General features: G+C 37.4%; 1 protein-coding gene across 1 annotated transcript; it reads left to right on the top strand.

Annotated features, from left to right (window-relative positions):
• The first annotated feature begins 2,225 nt into the window (after positions 1 to 2,225).
• rad21a (RAD21 cohesin complex component a) lies at positions 2,226 to 24,414 on the top strand. The gene is made up of 14 exons (XM_051721111.1): positions 2,226 to 2,348; positions 4,402 to 4,588; positions 4,671 to 4,800; positions 8,671 to 8,770; positions 11,866 to 11,972; positions 12,059 to 12,250; positions 12,334 to 12,456; positions 13,180 to 13,311; positions 15,103 to 15,326; positions 15,702 to 15,855; positions 16,010 to 16,155; positions 21,567 to 21,749; positions 21,873 to 21,956; positions 23,330 to 24,414. Exons 2-14 carry the CDS (start codon positions 4,445 to 4,447, stop codon positions 23,519 to 23,521), a joined length of 1,911 nt encoding a protein of 636 aa, XP_051577071.1. The 5' UTR covers positions 2,226 to 2,348; positions 4,402 to 4,444; the 3' UTR covers positions 23,522 to 24,414.
• Positions 24,415 to 24,457: the final 43 nt, after the last annotated feature.

The raw sequence follows: 24,457 nt of genomic DNA on the forward strand, positions 1-24,457 counted from the left end.
TTTATCTAAAATTGTAATCAGATTACTTTACTAATTACTTCATTGAAAATGTAATGACATTACTAATTACTTTCCTTTTAAGTTACTTTCTAAAACACTTTTTCACAGAACAAATAAAAAATAATGTCTATAGTGGGGCCTGGGTTGTTCAGCAAGTAAAGACGCTGACTACCACACCTGGAGTCGCATGTTTGAATCCAGGGCGTGCTGAGTGACTCCAGTCAGGTTTCCTAAGCAACCAATTGCTAGGGAGGGTAGAGTCACGTTGGGTTAACCTCCTCGTGGTCGCTATAATGTGTGGTTCTCGCTCTCGGTGGGGCACGTGTTGAGTTGTGCGTGGATGCCGCGGAGAATAGGGTTTGCCTCCACATGCGCTATGTCTCCGCGGTAACGCGCTCAACAAGCCATGTGATAAGATGCGTGGATTGACGGTCTCAGACGTGGAGGCAACTGGCAAATTCGATTGAGGTGAGTCACAACGCCACCTCGAGGACTTAGAGCGCACTGGGAACTGGGCATACCAAATTGGGGAGAAAATGTATTTTAATTTCAAATAAAAAAAATGAATAAAAATAATGTCTATATATCTTGTTCATTGTTACACACAAGTCATACACTCAGCACCTCACATTTCTCCTTCACAATGACTCGTTATGGGGCCATAATTAATGTATTCTACCGAAATAATATTACATTTATGCATTTGGCAGATGCTTTTATCCAAATCAACTTACAGTGCACATATTACAGGGACAATCCCCCTGGAACAACCTGGAGTTAAGTGCCTTGCTCAAGGACACAATGGAGATGGCTGTGGGGATTGAACAGGCAACCTTCTGCTTACAATGTCTGTGCTTTAGCCTACTACGCCACCACCAAATGTAAATGTTAATATAATATATTAGAAATAAGCATAACCCTATAATGTACTTATAATTCTTGAAATGAAAAAGTAATTAGATTACAGTAACTAATTACTTTATAATTTGATTACACCCAACACTGTAGTTGATCATTGCATGAATGCACCTCAGTGTAGTTTTATCGTGTTCAATATGTCTATTATCAGTGTTGGGTAAGTGACTCTAAAAAAGTAATTAATTACTAACTACTAATTACATCTTCTACAGTGTAATTAGATTACTGTACTAATTACTCTGTCTGAAAAGTAATTGCATTACGTATTAATAATTACTTTCTAAAACCCTTATCAACCTTGACCAGATGAAGTTTCATGTCTATCCTTGAATTGTTCTTTTAACTCTTTCAAATAAATCATTTAAAATCAAATAAATTATTCATGAACTGGCCAAAGAATTTAAAGGGGCAGCGTTAAATTAGAAAACATTTATTTTAACATTAGACGTTAAATTGCGATTTTAAATTCACTATTGTTTTATTTTGAATTGTTCTATAGTCTGTACAGTATTTATTGCAATTATATCAGAAGTAACTGTAATTAAATTACTAAAAAATGAAGAGTAATCCCTTTACTTTTTTCAACAAAAAGTAATTTAATTACAGTAATGCATTACTTAGTAATGCATTATACCCAACACTGTCTATTATTTATTATAAATATACAAAAGATATCCTTCCTCTCAGCTCATTGTTGTGAGGCCTCGTCTTTAAGAACCAACATTCGTTTTGTAACACAACACCGCCCTCTGTCAACTGCACAGCGCGCCGTCATTGGGCTCTCCGGCAGCCGCGTCCTGTCAATCACCGCTCAAGTCCCTCCCTCCACCGTTCTTTCAGGCAATCGCGGTCCTGTCAATCACCGACCAAGCCCCTCCCTCCACCGTTCTTTCCGGCAATCGCGTCCTGTCAATCACCGACCAATCCCCTCCCTTCACCACTCTTTCCGGCAGTCGCGTCCTGTCCGGCAATCGCGTCCTGTCAATCACCGACCAAGCCCCTCCCTCCACCGTTCTTTCCGGCAATCGCGTCCTGTCAATCACCGACCAATCCCCTCCCTCCACCACTCTTTCCGGCAGTCGCGTCCTGTCCGGCAATCGCGTCCTGTCAATCACCGACCAAGCCCCTCCCTCCACCGTTCTTTCCGGCAATCGCGTCCTGTCAATCACCGACCAATCCCCTCCCTCCACCACTCTTTCCGGCAGTCGCGTCCTGTCAATCACCGACCAAGCCCCTCCCTCCACCGTTCTTTCCGGCAGTCGCGTCCTGTCCAAGCCCCTCCCACCGCTGAATTTTGACTGTAAACATCCCGCCGAGAGTGCGCGCCATCTTTGTCGGATTCAATGAGAGGAAACGGTTGCTAACTTCTCTCCGCAGGAGGGGAGCGAATAAACCAGCCGAAATCAAACACGAAAAACATATATTGGATGGTGAGTTCTGGAAAATGCGTGTTCTTGTGGATAAATGTCCCTGGAAAGTCAAACATATTTAGAGCAGGAGAATGAAATTTGATGCTCGCGCGGTGTTGCTAATCAACAGTTGGCTAATGCTAATTGCTAGTGCTAGCTTGAAAAAAATTACTTGGACTTTGTAAATATTTTTTAAAATCATACATTTAATTGGTGTTTAAATTTACTGTTTGTATACCATCGAGAAAAATAGAATATTATTTAATATCTATAGATTTATTAAGCCCTTATTTGGCTTTTTAAAGGTTTTGCATTGTATAGTCTGGCGTTTTAATGGAGTGGAACTGTGTTGTAGCTTGCTGTCTGCATGCTTTGGTGTTGTAAAGGCGGGCAATGCTGCACAATATTATTACTGTAATAATTTTAATTATGAACTCGAAATCTAGGCGTGCAATAGTTAAAACAAAGTAATCTTAAGATGCATATTTGTTGTTATTTTGCATGATATTTGAGTAGTACATTTGATTGATTGGTTGATTTGTCAATCATTGGTCACATGTGATGTTTTTTCCGCATTGGAGAGCATGTAGTTGCATAATGCCATACAGGGTTCCCACGTTCATGGAAAACCTGGAAATATCTGGGCTTTTGAAAATTGTGATTTTCTTGGGCTTGGGATGTCGTGTAAATTACGAAATTCATTTCATATTGCGTATTTGTTATGCTCTGCTCTAAATGCGTCATTTTTGTGAGTTCAGTCGCTATAAATGGATAATCACAACAATTATGGAAAAGTTAGGGACTTTTTTTTTTTTTGTCAAAAAGTCTGGGAACTCAGAATCTTATGCAGGGATCCAGACAAAAAAAAAAAAAAAAAAAAAGGACTTAGGAGCCATTGGCTCCTAAACTGAAACATTAAGGAGCCAAATGGCTGTTTTTAGTAGCCAAATCACAGAATTGCTTTATTTAGATAGACAGCTGGAAAAAAGACAGCTGGTAACCCATTAATCAGAAGTTTAATAAACAGTAGATATAGTTGAGAAGATAAGTTTGCATCCCCTTTGGTCCCTTTCATAACTTATACAAATATAAGAGATTAAAAATAAATTATTTAGTACTGCTGTTCAGAATCTACATTACAGATATTTACAGAAAGTATAGTATGCATATAGTAGTGTGTTGTCTTCTTGAGCATCAATGAATGTTTTCACCTTGTGTAATAGTTGTGTACAAGTCCCTCAATTGTCCTAATTGTCAAAAGCTTGATCTCATATATATATATATATATATATATAAATTTGTTTTACAGTTGCCTTAGTCTGTACTGTTACCGGATGGACACAGAGACTACAAGAGCGCAAATTGAATGAAATCCCAGATGCAGTTTATTGCGCTAATCCAATCCCAATCAATAATTACCAGAAGAAGTAAAAAACTGGTATACAATATGTGACTTTTAATTATAAAGAACCCCGGAATACACATGGGACTCTTATTTTGAAATGTCTGCGCTCCCTGTTGTGAGCTCACTGGCGGCTTATTCGCTGAGAACGTGAATCGGATTCAAACTGCTAACCTGAGTTCAAACCCTCTGTTCTTTTCAGTTGATTCATGAAAAAGACCCGGTTCAAAAGAGTCATGTGTTCATGACTCTCTTGCGCTTGGGTTTTTGTTGCGTGCGGTTCAGCGAGCTCTTCAGAAACAGAACGGGTGTAAAGTGGCGTGAGACACACTGGTGCGCATTCTAAAGATGTCATCAATAACTCACAAGATGATATCTGACGAAACTGCATATGAACGAACACAACTCAACTGTTGCCAGTGGCGATTAGATTTTAAATTATTGTCACAATTAATTATTTTTGGTCGCATTTGCTACCATTTGCTACCAGTCTGGAGCCCTGTTATGCAGGATGTCTCAAAGCCTAGTGAGCTGCCTATCTAGACAGCATTTTTGGGTGTGCCTATGATTCCCAAAAGTGTTAAGTTAGACTAGTAAGACTAGATTTTGAGAAAGCTATCAAGCCTTATTTTTGAATGCTCATATGTCTTAAATGCTTATGTCCCCTTCCAGGTGTAGCAGAGCATTCTCAGAGCTTTGACCAGACACTGGGGCAATGTTTTACGCCCATTTCGTCCTCAGCAAACGTGGGCCGCTAGCCAAGATCTGGCTGGCGGCTCATTGGGACAAGAAGCTGACCAAAGCACACGTCTTTGAATGCAACTTGGAGAGCAGTGTTGAAAGCATCATTTCACCAAAGGTTTGTCTCTAATGCGTGTTTTTTGAATGCTATGTGTGTGTTAATACAAATGTTAATTTTGCTTCGATACTCTGATTAATAGGTGAAAATGGCGCTGCGTACATCTGGCCATCTTCTCTTGGGAGTGGTGAGGATCTACCACAGAAAAGCAAAGTATCTCCTGGCTGATTGTAATGAAGCATTTATCAAGATCAAAATGGCTTTCCGCCCAGGTAACGATTGTGAAATGTCAGCTACTATATTCTTAATGCATATTTTTGCTAGGATTTCCCGATTAGATTCCGATTCACAAGCTTTCAATTCCAAATTCGATTTGATTGATTGATACTAGATCGATTCATATGGGTATATTTCAGTTACAGTGTCCATTGTTGCTGACATATTAAATAAATTCCCTCTCAGCTTATCTGGTAAAGTGTACAGAGGACCTTCTAACTTGGTACAATATGACATTATTAATTTTACAAATTTGATTTAATCATCGTGTATCGTTTTGGTCACATTTTATCTATTTAAAATTGCATGTTATCCATCAATAAATATGATGTCTTGATAAATTGCAGATATTATATTGCGTATATATACTGTATATACAGTATTTTGTTTACATGCATTATTAGCATCATTTTAGCATATTGAACATTTTGAATTTGACACTGAATTTTTACCTTAAGGTACTATGTAAATTCAAAGTAAATTTAATTAACATTTATTAAAATGAACTTATATAGGACTTATCATATTCTGTCTGTACATTAGAGTACTTTACTGATTTGGGACTGTGCTAGTGAAAATGTTTGTTTCCCACTCCATAACAGAAATCATTTTTCTTTCATCAGGCGCCTAGTGATTTGGGCTAAGTAATCATTACTGTGGTTAGGTCAATGTAAATAGCCTTTTTTTAAACCTACCACAGTTGCAGTGAATATTAGGGGTGTAATGGTTCTCAGTAAAAAAACTAACCATACGGTTTGTCACCCACAATTCAGTAATTATTGCACCGCGGTTCACCAAATGTAATGACGACACATGGAGCACAAGGTTTAGCGAAGAAGTCAAAGCATCAAATATACTTGCACAGAAGGTTTGCCACGGTGTTACCAGTTTTACTCTGGACAAGGGATGACACCGGTGTGAAATTTTATACCGGGTAAAAGGGTTAAACATTATGAATGGAACTTCCAATATCAATACAATAGCCTAACGAATAGAATAGCTTTAAATAAAGAATAGTTGCCTAATGAGGAGTTTGTGACCCATGATAAATGAACCTAAATAACGCATTGAAAGTCAGATGTTCTTTACCAACTTATGAAATTACACAGTAACAAAGTACACACACTGACAGTAGATGTTTAATTGCAGGTAGCGAATATAATGTGCAAGGTGGGTAAATGTAGACTTCTCGGATTTGGAATGACACAAGAAATGCTGTTAGAGACATGCTTGAAGAAACACAATTATATTTTTAAGAACAGATGACAGAAAAGCTGTGTATGCGCATGTCTGACGCACTGTTTGTTCGGAGGCGTGCAGTCTCGTGGAACACGTATGTAAAGGGTTCTCACTCTTTCTTTGTTTCAGTCTTCTGAATTTTTTTTGCAAGAATAGTATTGTCTATGAGTGCTGCAAGAGGTGCTCTGAGTTCAGTTCGCTTTATTTCCACAGAGCAGTTCGTTGTCAGCACAAAATATAGCCTATACATCTGTGATTAAATCATAAAATAATACAAAAACACGTTCACCTCGAACCATGATTTATATTTCAGTGATTATTATCGTCATTATAAGTATTATGATTACATTTATAAATGTTAGATCTTATTTCTTAGTCATTTTCTGCCTTTTGTCATACTTGCGTGATGGTAAATGGAAAGGTGGTTATGTGTTTTTTTTTTAACCACTTCGTTGTTTTAATTGCTTTTTCGTTTATTTTTTTAAGTGCAATTTAAATTTAGAAATGTCTTTGGTTTAAGTTTTTAGTTTTTTAAATAAATGAATTTCAATGCAAAATCACTAAAGCAAAATTAGTACATTCACCGATCCCTCAGCCGAGGGGTTGACGATATAATTGGGATATATAAACTCGCTCAGCCCTAGGAGGAAACACAACAAATGTATTCACATGCATTCAAAGTCATTACCCTTCTGAAGCATCTAAACTGGGTCCTGGGTTGAAAGGTAATAAAACACCAACATTAAACCCTCAACATCACAATAAGTGACGTATTTGCCCGGACAACGAAATACCTGACCGGTAGCCCATGATGGAGAGAATGCACGGATGAAGTAGGTTCGTTGCCAAAGAGATGTTGCCCTTCACAACTGTTGAAAAGCCATCTTTCAAAAAGTTGAACAACACACATTTTAATTGCACTTAATTTTTTTTATAAATAAATCAAGCTGCCTTGTGTTATTGTGTAGGCTATTGCTTAACAAAAATTACCCTATAGTAACACTTAGCGTCCAACCAGCGGTAATAGACGGTTTGAACATGAACACCGCACCGGTGTGAAAATTATTATATCGTGGCAAGTCTGTTGCACAGTTACAGTCTCCTCTAATGCACCTGTATTTCACATGGGTCAACTTGACATCACTGTTCTGAGCCGCAGATGATCCTGAAGCTGCACACACTCCCTCCTGTTTTTAAGGAGGCACTCAGTGCCAATGCGGACACATGAAACAATAACTAAAGCATTGCCAAAGTTATGTTGCCCTACTCCACTGATGAAGATTTGGGATTTCAGCGTATTATTAAAACACTCAAGCTGCGTTATTATATCCATTCTTTTATCAATTTTAATAACAAGGTTATTCCTTCTGTAGGGATGTGTAGCTTCCGAATGTTGAATATATGTTGAGCAGAGTTTGAGATGCACTTTATTGATTCTTGTAGCATAATAGTGCAGGTGTTAAGTTAAAATGTTGATTTAGTAATGAGAGAAGTTTTTTTTTTTTTTTTTTAATGACCATAATGAAAATTATCCATGGTTTAACTATAGTAATATTGTAGTAACCATGACTGCTGTCTCTGGTTTTCTTAGCAGAAATCATTGTTTTGATGCAATTAACCATGGGTTTACAACAGTAATACTGTAGTTTCCATATAGTAACCATGATTTTTCTATATATTATAACCATGATAGTAACCATGTTGATTTTGTAGTTACTATGTTTTTACTAAAAATACCATAGTTAAAATATGGTTACTGTAAAACAATGATTATTTTTTTTTTTTTTAAGGGCAAACTTGAAGTGTTTGTTAAATAGAGTATTTTTCTTTTCTTTTTTTCTGAACATGGCAAATACCGAAATGTACCGAAACAGTGATACAAACTGACCCGTTAGAAATTTGAACCATTACACCCTTAGTAAAAATGTTTTCGTTATTTAAAACTTTAACATTTCTGTCAAAATGCCGTAGTCTCTGTCACTACTGTAAAATCGTGATAAATTTAAGCAAGGGTGATGATGTTTAATTTAAAAATCCTTTATTTTGGCGCCTGCAGAGTTTTGTCTTTCCCCATCAGTGCTGAATAGAATCTGTTTGAGAGGTTTGACATCCTCGATAGTGCTTTAAACTAGTAATTTTCAGAATTCAAATAGGTCTTAAGTTCAGAAGACTGCGTGACGATATCAAGGGAAGCCGAGCTGATATCAAGTGATCAGCTCTGCACTATCCCACTTCTGGAGCGCTGATAGCGAGGGAAGCCCGTTGAAGTGCATGCTCCAGAATTACAATAGAATAGAGCTGAGCGCATCACTTGCGTGAGCTGCTGTGATGTCTCGTGCCACACTTGCCTGAAAACCAGGCTTCAACTGCACTGCACAAATGCGTTTAAAGCATATCAAGCGCCGGACGCCAGCTTTGGCGGCCCGATGACGCTAAATTTAGTCGCATGTGCTTAAATTGATTTTAGGATTTAAGGATCAAGATCGTTCAAATGAAGATTTGCGATGCATCGATAAATTGATATTTTTTCCCACCCCTAATTTTTGCTGCAGTTGTAGGTTTTGAAGTCTTCTAACTTTGGCTGTCGCTAGTTCATGTATTTACTGGGACGTTTTACATGCTTTTAGGTGTTGTGGATCTGCCAGAGGATAACCGTGAAGCCGCGTACAATGCCATCACCTTGCCAGAGGAGTTTCATGATTTCGACCAGCCTCTCCCTGATCTTGAGTAAGGGAGACCATTTCTGACCTTTTTACACTTTAGTGCAGGAAGATGCATCACATATGTGCAATGATTTTGCTGGCTATATACAATTTACAATTTTGAAGAGTCATATGAATTTTAATGCATTTCTTATTTTACCATTAAGTTTCGTGAAGAGGATTTGATTAAACAAATTTCATGATTTTTGCATGTCTTGTGACTTGCAAGTATGAGAGCATTAAGACAGATGTTTTAATTTAAGCTTCTAGCAAAAAACGGCATTAGTGGCTATACAGAGTCTCAAGACTTGCTTTGAAATGTATGACATGTATGATTAAACTTGACATGGCATCTAAAAAACGTGGCTCTCCAGCGTGAGGTGCTGAAAAAACACAAGACACAGCATAACGGTAACAAAATGTCCATCTAATGTACGTTTACATAGAAAAACTATTTAAAATCAGTGCAGATAGATGCAGAAACGCATTTGGTGTGAACTGCCCCTTGGAGTTGGTAAGTTTGACTTTTCAAAGTGTTCGTTTCAATTAATCAATTCTAAACTCTGATGCAATCATGTATGTTGTTACGTATTGTTTATTACTATCTATCAGAGATTTTCACAAGTCTTTTATCTGAAGTCAGAGTCAAGTCTGAAGTCTTTAATGCTGGAGTCTGTGTCAAGTCTAGAGTCTTTTGTCATGAGTCCGATTGAGTCTCAAGTCACTAAACCTTACATCTTTCACGCTTAAAAAAAAAAAAAGAAAAAAAAGAAAATGCTCTACTTAAAAATCATATTTACACAATTACATTATATAGCCAAAATGTATGATCTTTGAAAAATCTGGGATACTACTAGGATTCTACCTGAACTTGTTAAATTTTATTTTATTACGTTTTATTTTATGAATTCAGACTTAATGGCTTTATGAAAAACGAATAGCCTAAACACGTTAGAAACCTTTATCTACAACTTTGACAGTTAATAATACCAAAGGAGATGTTAAGTAGATTAAACTCAGTCATTCACTTTCATTACACCTTTTTCCATAAATTTTTAACAATCATTGAAGAAAGTTCTGTGGGTTTGGATCAAGATAAAGCTAATTGAATTATTATTAATAAAATTAAGTCTTATAGATGCACCCTTATTGATTTATTATGCATCTATACCAGTTGATTTTACTTCAGTTAAAACATTTTAGCATGAATAAGGTGTATTTTAAAAACCTAATCTGTGTTGAACACACCTCGTCAGTTTATGAGGTTCGACTTGCTCAAATAGAAGATTCTAGGAAGGATTCAAATGGGTCACATTTGCGGTCTCCGCTGGCTGCTGCGATATCGAAGTCTGAATCATGCTAGTTTTACTCTGCACTGTGACTGTCCCAGAGCTCTGGCAGTCTTCTCTCTGGATTACGCTGATGTACAATACGTGCGAAAGTACGCTTCAATCACTCCACACAGATGCGCGTTCAAGTTATGAGAGGAATATTTAGTGCTTATAAGGCCCTGAACGCAGGATGATACAATTACATTTCTTTCGGCTGTGGCCACCTGTCAATGTGGCTAGTAAGGGTGACGGAGTTACAGTCCTCTGCCAGTTTCTACCCACATTTGGCAGGTGGGCGGGTGTTGATGTCAAGCCCAGCGCAGATGTTATAAAATAGGGCTGCACGGTTATAGCAAAAATCATAATTGTCGATTATTTCCCTTGATTTTATCACGATTATTAATGTCGATTAAAAAAATTAATTACCATGACGTCACAAAATAAGCAACCGTGCAATTCTAAAGAGTAGCAGATTTCAATGGTGGATATGAGCTGCGCTCCAGTTTCTTTTAAGTATTGTAATAATGTTAGATCTTCAGTTGTGGTCTTGTTCGTGTTAGATCATTTTTGGCCTCAGTGGTTGCACTTGGGAAATTCAAAAAAAGTCATTTGCGATCGGAGTTTGTGCGATTCGTGAAAATGTTAAATCTACTAATACCTGCTGCGTAGCAAATGGGCCTTATTAGAGCAGATGTGAGAGCAATGATGGTGATTCCTAATATATGCTATTCATGCCATATTCTTTGTTGGCTACACCTCCAAAACAAACTTAGAACAGCTAAGCTGAATTACTTTATTGCTATTTTGTACAAGTCAAATTCACATTGGCCTACTTATTAACATGACAAAACTGTTATTAAATCTTTTATAAATTGTACACAGATTCGAGCAATGCGACAAACTCTCCCATTACAATGACCCATTATATTCTACAGCTTCTTTTTGAGTGTCAGGTGATGTTTCTTCAGTATTAATTTTTGTGTGCCACCGCGAACAGTGGTGGAACATAAAGCAAAAATCTGGGCATTCAGACGGTTTAAAACGTGCACATTAGGATCAGTTGTCATTACTAATAGGGCGGAGGACCAATTTAAGTGGCTCTGATTGGCCATTGCTCAACGGACATGCTAGTGGTTGATTAGAATACTCAAAAACTAACCACTGAAAAAACATGTTGTAAATAGAAACCATTGATGCAACAGGAGCAGACTTAAATTGAACACTGTAATCATCAGTTTTCACGATTACATAATCGTGGCAGCCGTAATCGCGATTAGTTTTTCGATTAATTGTGCAGCCCTATAATAAAACTATACAAAAACTTCCTTTAAGATATCAATAGTTAAGGTTAAAAGACGTGAGTCGTTTTTTTAAACATTCACAAGTCTTTTTTGTCAAGTCTGAAGTCATTTCAGGTCGAGTCTGAAGTCTATTAAAATGCGACTCAAGTCCATGTCTCTAACTCGAGTCCCCATCTCTGCTATCTGTTGTTATATTGGTGCATATAAATGAAATAAATGATTATTTCAAACTAGATTTTTACTGCTTGCATTTAATACAATTGTATTGGCTTTAATGGCTGTTTAGATCAATTGTTGATTCCTCTGATTGAAAAAATGTTTTCCTTTTAAGCCATTTCCTTTTTTTTGCTAAATCACTCAGCCCCAGTCTACGTGGTGAATACTATAGCTAAGACCCTAGCATCTAATTGATGTTCAGCATTATTTTTCTGTGTGCTTTCTACACCTTTTTGATTTTTTTAACTGAAATATTTGCGGATGGATTTCAGTGATATAGATGTAGCACAGCAGTTCACTCTGAACCAGAGCCGTGTTGAGGAGATCACCATGAGAGAGGAAGTGGGAAACATCAGCCTCATGGCCGACAATGACTTTGGTAAAATCTCACAGGCTTTTTTCCTCACTAGTGAAAAGAATAAATGCCTAGTACTACATAACGTAATGCTTTTACTGGGATACCAGGTGACTTTGGCATGGATGACCGTGAGATGATGAGGGAGGAGAATGCTTTTGAGGTGGACATCATCCACGGTTCTTCCACCCTGCTTCTGGAAGCTGAGCCTGGCCCCGCCCACCTACCTGACAAATCAACTAACCTTGAATATGATGACTTTGGGGACAACAACCTGGAGAACAGTGATGGTGGAATTCTAAGTTAGTTCTCAGTGATTTGACCTTTATAATTATTTATTTGATGATGTGATGATTCTTAATCCAGTGTTTTTACTCCATTTCAGTGGATAAGATTCTGAGCAATGAAGAAGGTGGTGGAATATTTGATGATCCCCCAGCTATCACTGACAGCGTAATGATGCCACAAGACCATGGGGATGACGAAGATGACTTCGATAACTTTTCTCGTAAGTAAATCGTACTGAATTCATAGCTATTGATTGGGAAGTTAATGTAACAGAAGGAGAGTTCCTCATAAAGGTTGAGTATTTTATTCTACTGATATGCTCCTTTGCACTTGATGAATTTATTTTCTGAAAGTGTTTAGATTGTACTGTTTTGTTCTGAATTTAGTTTGTTGGTCGATTACAAATAGGGGTGTTATAGATCTAGGTCTCGCCTAGAAAAAATCGAGTTTTAAACACTTTCTTAGAAATGTGATCATTGTTTTCATATTTAAATGTGTTTTTGTAATTTTGTATATCCTTTTTATTTCATGACTCTTAAAATGTTAAGGTGTTAATCACATAAAAATTACATCTTTACATTTCTTTGCACACTGAATACATGTAAGATCATAAACATCGTAATTATTATTTTGCTCTCATACTCAACTGACATGGTTTTCAACTAGTTGCTATTATTTTTCACTAGTTTCAGACAAAGGTCTACTACTTTAATAATAGATTCAGACCACATTGACTTTAACTACACATTAACAAAGCATTTTCAAATAATCATTACAAACAAAACTGCTGCTGCTTATTTTAAAAGAACTTATAATAAAACATCATGCCAAACTTTCAAGTAATTTTTTCCAAGAGCTTGTCTTTTAATTAGGGCACAAAAAATGGCATTGTGTATGAATTCAGAAATTAAAACATGATTATGCATTAAATTTATTATTTTAGCTGCTGGTGGTCTTGACAGTCCCGACTCTGGACCAGTGGAGCCTCTCCCCAACACCACAGATCAGACGGAACAGACCACTCTGGTGCCTAATGAGGAAGAAGCATTCGCTCTGGAGCCCATCGACATTACTGGTAGGGATGCAACTATATGAAATTTTTTTGCCAAGGCTGATTTATCCAAAAACTATAGAACAATAACAATATTTTGCCTCTTACCTTTCATTTGTCATGAGATCACGCTTTTGCTTAGGAATTGTGCTTTAAAATTTATAAAAGAGGTACAAAAGCTATTTTATTATTCTAACAATTTTGGCAATTTCAGCGTTAAGGAAGTGACATTTGCCATGAAAACAAAATTTAACATTACATGAGTTTTTTGGGAGACCACACACTTTGTAAAAACTCTGTGAATTGAAATGCACAATCCAGAAATAATACTAGCCACATAATGTAGAAGGGTTGGCACTCCTAAGAACATGTAATATGAATTTTTTATTAATTGTTTTCACATAAATTGGAAAAAACTATCGTTATGGACGTAACATCTCTTTGTTACGGATGTCACTTGTGAAAAAAAGCACTTTCAAGATGAGGGGAAAACCCATCCAAAATGCCAAAACTTGTATACTTCTATCTCTGAGATGTGTGTGTTTTAAAATGCAGACTTGCGTTTTAGGGTTCGTGCAAGGCCATATAGCAATTCAAATCTTAATTCAATCAATAGATCTTTATCACGCTCCGGGTTTTGGAACGCGGAAGTAAACGTTTGCAGGGTAAACTTCGACAGCGGTGAATGGGAGATGACCGCAGATATTATTTTCACTTACACATTTGCTCCAAGATCAAAAGAAAAAATCCACTATTACGTTTGAATGACTTTCTAGAAGAGGTAAAAAATAGAGAGCATGGATTAAGACAGTAAAATGGGAGAAGATGCCCCAAATTTACTGTCACTCTCTCAGCAGCTGTGGTAATTCATTTTTTAAAACCAATTCCAGGGTAATATAACACAAAGCGTAATGTTTTAAACTTACACTCAAATTGCGAGATTTACGCTGCTAAATAAGGCAGAAATGCGTCATCACAGTCTGTGGATAAAGGTCTATTGTGCAGACTTAAGTATCATACGGAGTCTCAGAGGTCAAAATCTGCAGATTTCGAAGCATTTTGGATTGTTTGCCCTCATCATGTAAGTGCCTCTTTCACCACTCTCATGTAACACCAGGCTTTCCTCAATGTGTGACAAAAAATAAATAAAACAATTACATGTTCTTAGGAGTTCCAACCCTTCTATGTTTTGTGGCTATAATTAAATCTGGAATGTCCTGTTTGACATGCTTTATTTTCTAGATATCCTTGATTGTGGTATTTCTTTATATTACACACATTTAAAAAATGGACACACTTCATACAACGCAACTTATTGACGTAATTATAAATAAATCATCGGTCATGCTTCTAACCAATATGCCTTTTTTTTTCTTCTTCCATTTGATCAAAAATTGGCCGATTTATATTGCCGCAAATAGGAATTTCTTCAGTGAATATAATTTTTTCCCTGTGCTCTGAAACTATTGGCTAAATATTGCTGTTGTGTAGAATAAAACTTGCTCACAAGCCATATTGTTTTCCAGTTTGTGAGTGAATTGGTCTGACTAACTGAGTCGGTTAGTTTCAATAAAACTGTCAAAATGATTTACAAATTGCTCTTAATCAGTGAATCTTTCTGAATTGGAATGATTTTTATTGATCCATATCCAGTTATCATTGACAGAAAAAGTATTTGAAATCTTTGGTCAAAAAGTATTCCTGTGATTTACCCATCCTCAGCTTGGTGTCGCGATCATTACATCTGTATTAATTGTGAATTATAAAACATGGCATGAAAATCGATGAGTTAATATACCACTGATGTGTCCTCAGTGAAAGAGACTAAGGCTAAACGCAAGAGGAAGCTCATTGTGGACAGTCTGAAGGAGTTGGACAGCAAGACCATCCGTGCGCAGCTGAGCGACTACTCCGACATCGTCACCACTCTGGATTTGGCTCCTCCCACTAAGAAACTGATGATGTGGAAAGAGACAGGAGGCGTGGAGAAGCTCTTCTCATTGCCCGCTCAGCCCCTCTGGAATGGCAGACTGCTGAAGGTGACCGTTTGACTTTATGTCCCTTTAACGTATAAGAAAGAGGCCAGGACTCAAATAATGGTTCTGTTTCAAAACCTTCTGAGCTGCATTTTAAAGTGTTAGTTCACCCTAAATTTAAAATTCTGTTGTCATTTACTCACTCATGTTGTTCCAAACCTGTATGACTATTTCTTCTGTGGAGAAATTTTTTAACACGAGGAGTCTTCTTTTAAATGAATCGGCTGAACTGATTCACAAATCGTTCTGAATGAATCATCAGCAGTCATCCTCATCCAGTCATCACAAGTGACCGGAAACTTTGAAACTCTTTGATCAAAAAGTGTGGGAACTCTGAATTTATTGCTGATCGTGATTTTTGAAATGTGGTCGTTTCAGATGTTCACACGCTGTTTGACTCCACTGGTGCCTGATGAGCTGAGAAAGAGAAGGAAGGGCGGAGAGGCCGACAGCCTGGAGGACTTCCTGAAGGAGCTGGAGAACCCAGAGGTGCCCAGAGAGGAGTTGCTGGGCCAGAGGAGTGATGTGATTGGTGAGTTCACTCGCCCGCTGTTTAGTCGCAGCACAAGCCTTACTCTTACTCTAGCTTAAAGGGATAATTAATCCAAAAATGAAAATTCTGTCATTTACTGACCTTCTAACATTATAGCTAGTCTCAAGTTGTACTGTATTTTTATGCTCTACAGATCAGACCATCATGGAAGAGCCCAGTATGCTGCAGGCTTCCTCTATGGAGGGCAGCAGAACTGCTCTGGATGAGTCCATGATGCCACCTCCATCTCGGCAGCGTGGAGTCAAGCGCAAATCACAAGACCAGGAAGCAGCTTTGCCTGTAAGTCAACCAGCGCCAGCCATGATACCAAGTGAAAAGGGGCCATATCATAAGTTTTTATTTATTTATTTTTTATTTAGTTAGTAATTTTTTTTTGTAGCTTACACCTGATTCTAAGATGTGCTTTTGCCAGTCCTTTTTAAATGGGACAATGCTAAAGACAGGTGTAAATGGAGTTTCAATTACATTAATCTTGCGTTCGGCGCTTCATAAGCACTTAAGCTTCTCATCAGACACACACGTTTCATATGTGTATCGCGTTCGCTATCTCTGGAGCACGCAAGTGCGCGTGAGTTCAGCAGGCTTCCCGATATTTACAGGAGATCGCAGAGCGGCATCACTCGCACTACTCAATCATATTTTTTACCCAGAAAAAAAACAAAGTCAAGAAAATTAAGTGGGGTGTCGGTGAAGTAGCATGTGAATGATTTGGAAAATTTCAGTGTTAGGTGTGTGTCACGAGGAGGAGAAGGGCAGGGCTGTGAGTACGCACGCCTGGCCACCAATCAGGCTAATCAGCCGAGGAGAGGGATAAAGGCAGTTCGGGCCACAGAGAGCCACACACAGCTGCCGTGTTTGTGTCTTTTTGCTTGTTTTATTAAACATTACTTTGATGGTTCGTCCAGTTCCCGCCACCTCTTTTCCCATTTTAACCCCCCTGTTACAGTGAACAAGCATTTTTTTCCGGCCGATTGTATCCTTGATGAGCACCACAAGCATAGGTGGATGCGTGCATACCACCACCTCTATGTTTGACAGACGCTGTGCATCTCTGAAGGGCTACCGGCAGCAAGCTCTAATAATCATGTATCCAAACCAGGGGGAAGGTATCCTCACTGTTGCAGTGTATGATGCAAAACAGAAAAACTGTGTTTGTCTCTTTAAATACTCCACAGAATTCGTTGACTTGAAAATGTTGTAAAATTTCCACAATGTTTGGCTAGTAGTAACGCACAAACTTGCTTTATGATGTCTATTTGAATATCTGTTATGTTCTTTACTGTCAGTTGTTGATAAAAAAAAAAAGATACATTAATATCAATCAAATATTGCGCAGAGCCGGCAAAGAAACGGTGCAGAAACTCTCTCGTCTATAGCTTCTCATTTCTAAAACTGTCCCATTCCTTCGTGTCCTGTCAGCTCCCTCTTAGGATTAGTGCCGATATTAGCCTTTCACCGATATATCGTATCGCCGTATATGTTTACCGATATGCGCAGATATGAAAACTTTTTTTCAGATCATATAATGCAGAAAACAATGCTTTAGAATTAGTTTCATAGCGTAGTTTGTCCAGCAGAGCGTGCTCCGACTCCACTGTTTACAGAGCTGACTCTGAAATGACGGTGGCTCTGCAGACAGGGCGGAGTTAAGCGGTGCTGAGTTGAGCGGTGTGTTCTCGGTAAATTGCTAACTAGTTTGTGAAATACATACTGGAAAGTTAATAAACAATGACCCCATCATTTTCCCTTTTCAATATAACTAATGTAACGTTAACCCTGTTCCTGACAACCATGTCACTCATGTTTAACACTTCTGTTTGCTATGTTAGCCAGCTATAGTTTGTCAGTGCAGTAAGTAATGTAGCAGACATCAGAGCATCTTTTTGCAGCTCAGCAGACAACGGTGCAGTGGTGGATTGTGTCTGTTGAGTGTTGATTTCACGCTACGTTGTTACATAATTGGTGAGACACAATGCTGGAAAGTAAATAAACAATGTCCATCTTTTGCTCTCCGTGACAACGAGCTTATAGCTAACTAGCTAACCACATAGCTACTTGCATAGCTTGTCAGCTGAGTGGGAGCTAATGTGTAAATATGTATTCACCAAAAAGGTTTGTTCAAGATTCACAGTTTGGTACCCTCTTCAACCGAACAATTCCAGTCGTTGCATTTATAAAATGTAATATTTAAAAGTCTGATTTTCCACCTTTGAAAGTTTCCCTGAAACTGCCCCTAATTGACTGGCAGTATTAAAACTGTCAGCATTTGACTGATACTAAACATACAGTACTGATGTTTATTTAGCTATTTATTTTATTTTTATTCTTTATTTTAATGGTCAGCATTTGACTGATACTAAACATACAGTACTGATGTTTATTTAGCTATTTATTTTATTTTTATTTATTCTTTATTTTAATGGTCAGCATTTGACTAATACTAAACATACAGTACTGATGTTTTTTTTAAGCTATTTGTTTTATTTTTATTTTCTCAGTGTTCATTTCTAGAATTTGTTGATAATGTATAATAATAATGTCAAATATTCTTTGATAAACATATTTAAGAAAGCAGCCTTCTGAGTACCTTTGCATAGTCATATTGGTGCAAAATCGGTGAACAATCCACATAGAAAAGGTCTGTTTTCATTCCAGCTCAAAAATGAACTATATCGGCCACCATACCGGTAATAGGTTATTTTTCCCCCCTCTAAAATCGGTATCGGTCAGGCTCTACTTAGGATACGATGAAAAGATGCAAGGGAAGGAAAGAGGACGGAGGAATCAAAGTGAAATGTATTTGTAAAATGAAATGTCCCGCTCATTCAAGCGTCATTTCAGAGCGTTGCCTTTGCGCAGCTGCAGTAGCCTACCTCAGAGTGCTTGCTGTTATGTTGTTCAAATTTAATTCATTGATTATATTAAGAATAAATCCTAATAATTCAAGATGCACTGTCAAAGTATGTGACAATTACAGTTTGTTAAAGCTGCGGTGAAACAGGAATTAGAACTATTGTCAAATGTGAAGGGGGAGAAGAATTTATGCGTGCACATTTCCACGTAGAATCAACCTGTGCATCCTCGCTCAAGCCTCCTCATATAGCTTCCTCTGTACACCTTTCATTTGTTTTTCATATAAACATGCGCTAGATTAATGTGTTTTTGGTGCTTTTTGCTGTGTTTTTAGATGCCATAAAGAACTTCAACTGTTAAAAACGCTTCTCGAGACACCTGTGTTCTGTCTTATTCATTGTGCTGCATCTTGCTTTAGTGTAAGAACATGTTTTGTCTGAACTAGGGTTAGAAATTAACAAGGGCTCAGGGCAAAAATGCCACTGAAGGTGACAAATGACCCCGAAATTGAAAATGTGGAGGGCAAAAAAATAAGATGAAAAATGCCACTAATGATTTCTATTTTTTATTTGTAACATCGGATGTATTTCTTTTTATTTTAGACCTAGTATATATGTATCACATGAAATTATTTGATCTTAATTTAAATTTATAGGTAACCGCTTATCTGATTATTCAGGTTCAACATGTTTTTTAAGGAATTTATTAATTTGAAATATTTGATGTAACACAATGACGTCATATTGTCATATTTTGTAGGGTTAGAAACAAATATCCCCTAACAATTTCCTTATAATGGAGAAAAATGCCCCTAAAAACAATTCCAGGGGGCAATTGTTGCCCCTTAATAGAAAAGTTAATTTCTGACACTAGTCTAAATAGCCTCTTTTGGAAATGCTTTAGATAATTGTTACATAAATGCTATACTCAAGAAAATAATAATAAAAAATGCCTCTCTCAAAGACACCAGATTTTAATGCTTCGGTGTTATTTTGCCAAAAAAATTAAACAAAATCTACAATAGTGGTACACTTAAAATATGTTTTTAAATATAATAGAATAACAAAGAATAACATATGTTGATAGATGCATGTCACAAAAAATTACATTTCCTGAAACCCAGCGAAAAAAGTTATACAATTTCCCTTTTCTAAAATGTCAATACAGTGTTTGGTAAAAATTGTTTATTGAAAAAATTATATTTTATTCATATTGTATTTGATGTGCTGAATTGAGCTATGATACATTTCAGTCCATATTTATAGATGGAGAGGAAGTTGTCATGGCCAAACTCTGTAAATTTTTATCTCTGATGAGCCCAGGAAGTCCTCTGATAATACCCCAAGAGTTACCACTGTAGCATGTATGGGCTAAGTAAATCTTAAATAAAAAATGTCCCGCACAAAAATGAATTGCTGTGCCTCAGGAGGATAATGACCTTTAAAGCCTTATGTATTTATTTATTTATTTATTTATTTATTTTACTATTTCTTTATATAGTTTGTCTAATGGTACATAAAAACAGTTTTCTTTCCTTTCTTTTTTTTTTATCCCCCTTTTCTCCCCAATTTGGCATGCCCAATTCCCACTGCTTGCTTGGTCCTCGTGGTGGCGCGGTTACTCATCTCAATCCGGGTGGCGGAGGACAAGTCTCAGTTGCCTCTACTTCTGAGAGAGTCAATCCGCGCATCTTATCACGTGGCTCGCTGTGTATGAGACCGTGGATACTCACAGCATGTGGAGGCTCATGCTACCTCGCGATCCACGCACAACTTACCCCATTGACATTTACATTTATTCATTTGACAGCCGCTTTTATCCAGAGTGACATACAAAAGAGGAAAACAAAAGCAAATCATCTTAATGAGACAGTGGTATGAAAAGTGCCATACTAAGTTTCACTAGCATCAGAATAGTATTCAAAACAGATTAAACTGCAACAAGAATTTTTTTTAATTTTTTTTAATGACTGGTTAAGTGCTCATGGAAAAGATGTGTTTTTGGTTGTTTTTTGAAGACCGAGAGTGAGTCAGCTTCATGGATGGAGTTGGGAAGGTCATTCCACCATCATGGTATGATGAAGCTGAAAGTCCGGGAAAGTGTTTTGGTGCCTCTTTGTGTTGGTACAACAAGGCGACGTTCCTTAGCCGACCGCAGGCTTCTAGTGGGCGCATAGCTCTGCATAAATTATTTTAGGTATGCTGGAGCAGACCCAGTGACTGTTCTGTATGCCAGCATCAGAGCCTTGAATCTGATATGTGCAGCCAGTGGAGAGAGACAAGGAGTGGTGTAACATGTGCTCTCTTTGGTTCATTAAAGACCAGACATGCTGCTGCATTCTGGATCATTTGCAGGGGTCTAATTGCACATGCGGGGAGGCCTGCAATGGGAGCGTTACAGTAGTCCAGTCTAGTTATGACAAGTGACTGGACAAGCAGTTGTGTGGCATGTTCAGAGAGCAGGCTAGTATGATCAGACAATGCCAAGTCCTGTCATTTTATTCTTAAGAAGAAAAATGAAGATGTTCTTAAGGAAACATTTGAGAACTTACAAATTTTTCAAGAATTGCACTTATGAACACCTTGTAATTTATCCTAAGAACTTTCTTAATTTTTTTTCTTAACATTTTTGTGAATCCGGCCCCTGGTGTGAACAGAGCTTTCCTTTTTTTTTTCTTTTTGGACTGTGAAAGATGTTTTGTGTTCTGAAAGTTTCAGTATGTTTTCATAGTTTAAAGAGCTCTTTGAAATACTGTGCTTGATCTCTAGACAAGTTGTATATCATTTTAATTAAACCTAGCTATTGATGTCTCTAATATTGCATGTTTGTCATTTCAGCAAATGGGTGTTTTGGATCAGACTCTGCAACCCGTGGATCAGTCAGTCCTTTCCCATCAGCTCGACATGCCCCAGGTGGATCTTCCTCCAGAGGACAGCGTCAACCTCTCTACACTCGTCCCTGAGCTGGACCTGTTGGATGACCAGAACAAGGAGAAGGACAAGGACAACAGCGATGAAGAGGTCAGACATTTGTCATTCACAAGTCATGCTCTGACCACTGATGAGTAAAAATGGCTTATTTTTACTCATCATGGCCCGGTGTTATTGTTTTTGAATTGACCAATTTGTTTTATTAATCAATAGGGGGAGGAGGGACAAGGAGGAGACCAGGACCAAGAGGAGAGGAGATGGAACAAGAGAACTCAACAGATGCTTCACGGACTTCAGGTTTGTATTTGCAGCATTCTGAGGAAAATGTCCATTAAGGTTTGGTGGGATGACCGCTGTGCGAGACGTAACGGCAAACGGAAAAATTAAGTATAGCCTTCAGCCGTAGCCTTGATTTGAAATGGAGTTTAGTTGTTTTCGGTTTGCAGTGTTACATCGCAACTTGATGCATTACTGTAGAATTTAACTGATGTGCAATCACAGTTGTGTATTTTGCATATAGCTGCTATTACAACGGCTTTGAATGTGGCTCAGTCAATCAGAATTTCTGGTTTTAACTATCCATTTAATAATATCAGTTTTACTGTTTTGAGTCTTGTTTTTAACTCATAATGTGAAGCTTTTTTTGCACTGATGCCAGGCTTATTATTCATAACAAATTAAGGATCTCATCATTTGGTTTGCTTCAAAGTGTAACATTAAGCTCTGAGGGTGTTTTTGAAGGATTTCCTGTTCTAGTGGCATACCCAAAATTAAAGGTCTATAACTACCAAAAAAACCCCAAAAAAACAAGGACGGTCAAGTGTTTGGTGTCATTTAAAAACACTTCTCAATTTTTCAGTGTAACGGATTATGATAAATTCTGAGACTCTCAGCCTAAGAACATTATAAATGTACATAAGAACTAATTACACATGCAAACACAACAATGACTAAAGGTTTGCATAGCATGCAGACATGATTTTAGTAATGAGATTTCACAGAATGAGTTTAATTCTGTGCCATTTGAGTCATCATTGAGTTTGTCGTACTTGGTGCCATCTCCTGGTGGCCATATGAAACAGTCACCAATCACATGTCTCTCTGCCCAAATATGGAGGATTTTTCACCGATCTGAACCCAATTCGATTGGTTTAGCGTTCTTTCTGATGACTTAATTTGATCCAGGAAAGCTAACGTGTTTTCAGCCAGATTGCACATTATGTGCTGTGTGCACATTGTTCTTTGTGTCAGTTATCTAATGATCTATCCATCCAATTACGGTGTGTGTGGGTTTGTTTGAAAGATAATCGCCACCTCTTAAGTAATGGTATGTGATATTTTATGTTCCGTTTATTTTTCGTGAAGTTATAAGCGAAAATGCAGCATGTGAGCAGCACCTGTTCCTATGAAACATGTATGTGAAAGACATATACTTGGCTATTACTCGCTTTTTGTAAAAAAAAAAAAGTAATTAAAACATTTTTCACTGAATTATCCAAAAATAGTCATAGCCACATTTGAAATAATGTCATTGTGATATATAATTACTCAAACCATGATGCAACATTTTAATCATACCGCCCTCCTCTAATGTCAGTATAGTTTGACCATATCTGTGCTCCTGTGGCTTGAGAAAGACGTTCAAAACATGGTTCTTAATTTTCTTTTAGCGTGTGGTGGCCAAAACCGGAGCCCAGTCAATCAGCCTGCTCGAGCTGTGCAGAAACAACAACAAGAAACAGGCTGCAGCGAAGTTCTACAGCTTTCTGGTGCTCAAGAAGCAGCAGGCCATCGAGCTGAACCAGGCAGAACCGTACAGTGACATCGTCGCCACACCAGGACCGCGGTTCCATATTGTATAGATGCGTCGTACCCTCTGTTTTTAGTAGTTGTATTTAACACCGTTATTTTTGTTTTACTACTGTTGCTTTTTTGTTTTTATATCTGTTTTTGTCCTTTTGGGGCCAATTTTAGGGTTTTAAGTCAAACCCAATAGATCATGAAGACATCGTAAGGACATAGTAAGGAGTTTTATTGCTAGTACATGTTGGACTTCATAATGTCAAGACCGTTGGGATTTTTCAGTCTCACTACTTTTTTTTTTTTCAACTGTTCTTTTTTTATTTTTCTCCATAAGCTTTATCCCAGTATGTTTTACATTGTAGTAGCGTTAGATTTGTGTACATTTTAACATTATAATGATGTCATGACTGAGAGAGAGAGAGGTTTATTTTTGGAAAACCAAGTGGATTTATTGACAATAGCTCAGTGATTTGTATCTCTCTTTTAATGGCAGTTACAATTATTAAAGGTTTGTTAAACTCCTTCATACAGTTGGAATTTGTATGCACTTGTGATTAAATTTTCATATTGATTGAAAAGATTTTCCTACATTCCTGTAATTTAAAGTTAAATGTCATGTTAACAACTTTTGGGTTTGTGTCTAGAAATTGTACCGCCTGGAATGCATGTTAAGTTTAGACTGCAAATAATACACATTTCAACTCAAAATTTCTTGCATTACTTACCGTGTAAAAATACATATTGGTATGAATTTTTATTACTCTAACTTTTTATGATTTGTTTAAGCTTTCCTACAACGTGACTGTTTTACCTTGAATTATGTGTGAATTGAATTTATCCAATGAAGCCATTTTGAATCTGATAATTACAGTGCAAATCAGGTACATTTACAGTTGCATCTCATGGCTTTATAGGTCATTTTAGTAATCTTAAAAATGTAAAACCCTTTTCACGGTGTAGTGTTTTTTTCTTCATTAACATAGTTTCTCCTAACC

The sequence above is a fragment of the Myxocyprinus asiaticus genome, chromosome 16 (assembly GCF_019703515.2).
Source record: "Myxocyprinus asiaticus isolate MX2 ecotype Aquarium Trade chromosome 16, UBuf_Myxa_2, whole genome shotgun sequence".
NCBI classification, from domain to species: Eukaryota; Metazoa; Chordata; class Actinopteri; order Cypriniformes; family Catostomidae; genus Myxocyprinus; species Myxocyprinus asiaticus.

Bases quoted from the DNA above. Each gene is read 5' to 3' on its own strand.
- rad21a (XM_051721111.1), top strand. From the start codon at position 4,445: ATGTTTTACGCCCATTTCGTCCTCAGCAAACGTGGGCCGCTAGCCAAG. The intron at 16,156-21,566 runs GTAAGTCAACCA...TTGTCATTTCAG, and splicing joins ACCAGGAAGCAGCTTTGCCT to CAAATGGGTGTTTTGGATCA. The intron at 21,750-21,872 runs GTCAGACATTTG...ATTAATCAATAG, and splicing joins AGGACAACAGCGATGAAGAG to GGGGAGGAGGGACAAGGAGG.